General features: G+C 54.7%; 1 protein-coding gene across 1 annotated transcript in view; it reads right to left on the reverse strand.

The window, feature by feature from the left end:
• notch1a (notch receptor 1a) overlaps positions 1-2,500 on the reverse strand; it is a 26,047-nt gene that overhangs the window by 5,207 nt on the left and 18,340 nt on the right. Inside the window, exons 24-27 of the mRNA XM_035521560.1 lie at positions 1,720-1,832; positions 963-1,534; positions 193-621; positions 1-59 (exon numbers count right to left, since the gene is read on the reverse strand). The exon at positions 1-59 is cut by the window's left edge and continues 90 nt beyond it. Of these exons, the coding sequence (XP_035377453.1) occupies positions 1-59; positions 193-621; positions 963-1,534; positions 1,720-1,832 (1,173 nt within the window). The remainder of the gene's footprint in view (positions 60-192; positions 622-962; positions 1,535-1,719; positions 1,833-2,500) is intronic.

A 2,500-nucleotide genomic window follows, 5' to 3' on the forward strand; every position in this document is an offset into this window, starting at 1 on the left:
AACACTCATCTGACTGCTGGAAACACTGCCGGTTATCGATCTCCAGGTAGACGATAGAGCTGGGACACGCACACGCACACACGAACGCACACACAGGTACGGTGAATGTCCCGAACGGAAACATTACATACCCAAACCCTCGCCCACACGTCCCCTCCCGGCTCCCCGTTGGCCGACCGTGCCGACGCTCACCCCTTCACTTCCATGCGGTCCAGTTCTCGGCGGGGGCGGGTCCTGGCCCACGCCGCCGCCAGGTTCCTCCGGGCGCGCTGCAGCAGCTGGGAGGGGCCGGGCCAGTCGGGGGCGGAGCCGGGGGGCCGGTGCTTGCCGAGCTCGCGCTCGCTGCCGTAGTAGGGGAAGACGAGCGGGCGTCCGTCGGCATCGCGGCGGAAGGACACGCTGGTGCGCAGCAAGCCGCTGAGCTGGCGCAGGAACGCCGAGGAGCGGTTCAGCAGCTCGGCTGGGGGCACGTGCACCACCAGTACCAGGGTCCCGGCGGCCAGGCGCTGGGGGACGGACCCCGCACAGTCCAGCCCGTCCCACTCACACTCCACCGTGTTGCAGCCCTGGTCGCAGTGGCCGTCCGAGTAGTGGTCCTTACAGTACTGGTCATACAGAGGACTTGGAGGAGGGAGGGAGAGATGGAGAGAGGGAGAGGGAGAGAGAGAGAGAGAGAGAGAGAGAGAGAGAGATTCCTTTACTCTTTGTACTGTATTTGTTGTTTCCATGAAGCGGTATATGTTATATGTGCAGCTATGTGAACACATGTGGGTGTTACGGTTAGTTTGCGTGTGTGTGTGTGAGTGTGTGTGTGTGTGTGTGTGTGTGTGTGAGTGTGTGTGAGTGAGTGTGTGTGAGTGTGTGTGTGTGTGTGTGTGTGTGTGTGTGAGTGTGTGTGTGAGTGAGTGTGCGTGTGAGTGAGTGTGTGTGTGAGTGTGTGTGTGTGAGTGTGTGTGACTCACTTGCACTGCCCCTCCAGCCTCTGGCAATCGAAGCCGTCGTAGAGGCAGCCTGCGTTGGCGCACTGCTCGTCACACTTGCCGTCGTTGAAGTACCTCCAGCACTGCAGGGCGGCGCTGCAATTCTGCCAGGGGTCGTCGAAGTTGAGCGAGCAATCGCCGCCATCCCAGCCACAGGCGTGGTTGTTGCACTGCGAGTCGCAGATGGCGTTGCCCGCACGCCCCTCGCACTGGGCCACCTCGCAGCGCGTCTCCACCTCCGGGGGCGGGGCTATGTCCCGGCCCCGACCCCCGACGAAGGTGAAGTCCAGGATGTGGCAGAGCAGGCCGTTGAAGTTGGGAGGGCACAGGCAGGCGAAGAACGGCGCCTCGGCGGCCGGCCGGCAGGTGCCGCCATTATAGCAGGGGGCGGAGAGGCAGGGTGAGTCGAGGCGGGTCTGGCACTCGTGCCCGCCATAGCCAGCGGGGCACAGGCAGCGGGGGCTAAGGTGGCCTGGCACGCAGGTGGCACTGTGGTGGCAGTGCAGGGAACCGCAGGAGGGGGAGTCGTACTCACAGGAGGAGCCGGAGTAGCCCTGTGGGGGGGGGGGGGGGGGGGGGGCATGGGTTAGGGGATGGAGGTGTGTGTGTGTGTGTGTGTGTGTGCGTGTGTAGGTGTGTATGTAGGTGTGTGTGTGCGCGTGTGTAGGTGTGTGTGTGTGCGTGTGTGTGTGTGTGTGTGTGTGTATAGGTGTGTGTGTGTGTAGGTGTGTGTACGTACAGGTGGGCATTTGCAGATGTATCCGTGTTTGGTGTTGCTAGCTACGGCGCAGGTTCCTCCGTTTCTGCAGGGTTTATCCTTACAGCCGTCAAACACGGTGTCACAGCGTGGACCTGTGTACGCGCACACACACACACACACACACACACACACACACACACACACACACACAGGTCAACAACAACAAGTTAACAGTATGGGCAAGGATTTTATCCTGCAGATGGCATTGCAGTGTCTGTTATACTGTATAGTGTCTGTTATACTGTATAGTGTCTTTTACACTGTATAGTGTCTTTTACTGTATAGTGACTGTAATAGTGTCTGTTATACTGTATAGTGTCTTTTACTGTATAGTGTCTGTTATACTGTATAGTGTCTTTTACTGTATAGTGACTGTAATAGTGTCTGTTATACTGTATAGTGTCTTTTACTGTATAGTGTCTGTTATACTGTATAGTGTCTGTTATACTGTATAGTGTCTTTTACTGTATAGTGTATTTTACTGTATAGTGACTGTAATAGTGTCTGTTCTACTGTATAGTGTCTTTTACTGTATAGTGACTGTAATAGTGTCTGTTATACTGTATAGTGTCTTTTACTGTATAGTGTCTGTTATACTGTATAGTGTATTTTACTGTATAGTGTCTGTTATATTGTATAGTGTCTTTTACTGTATAGTGTATTTTACTGTATAGTGTCTGTTATATTGTATAGTGTCTGTTATACTGTATAGTGTTTTTTACTGTATAGTGTCTGTTCTACTGTATAGTGTCTGTTATAC

Source organism: Electrophorus electricus, chromosome 22 (genome assembly GCF_013358815.1).
Source record: "Electrophorus electricus isolate fEleEle1 chromosome 22, fEleEle1.pri, whole genome shotgun sequence".
Lineage (NCBI taxonomy): Eukaryota > Metazoa > Chordata > Actinopteri > Gymnotiformes > Gymnotidae > Electrophorus > Electrophorus electricus.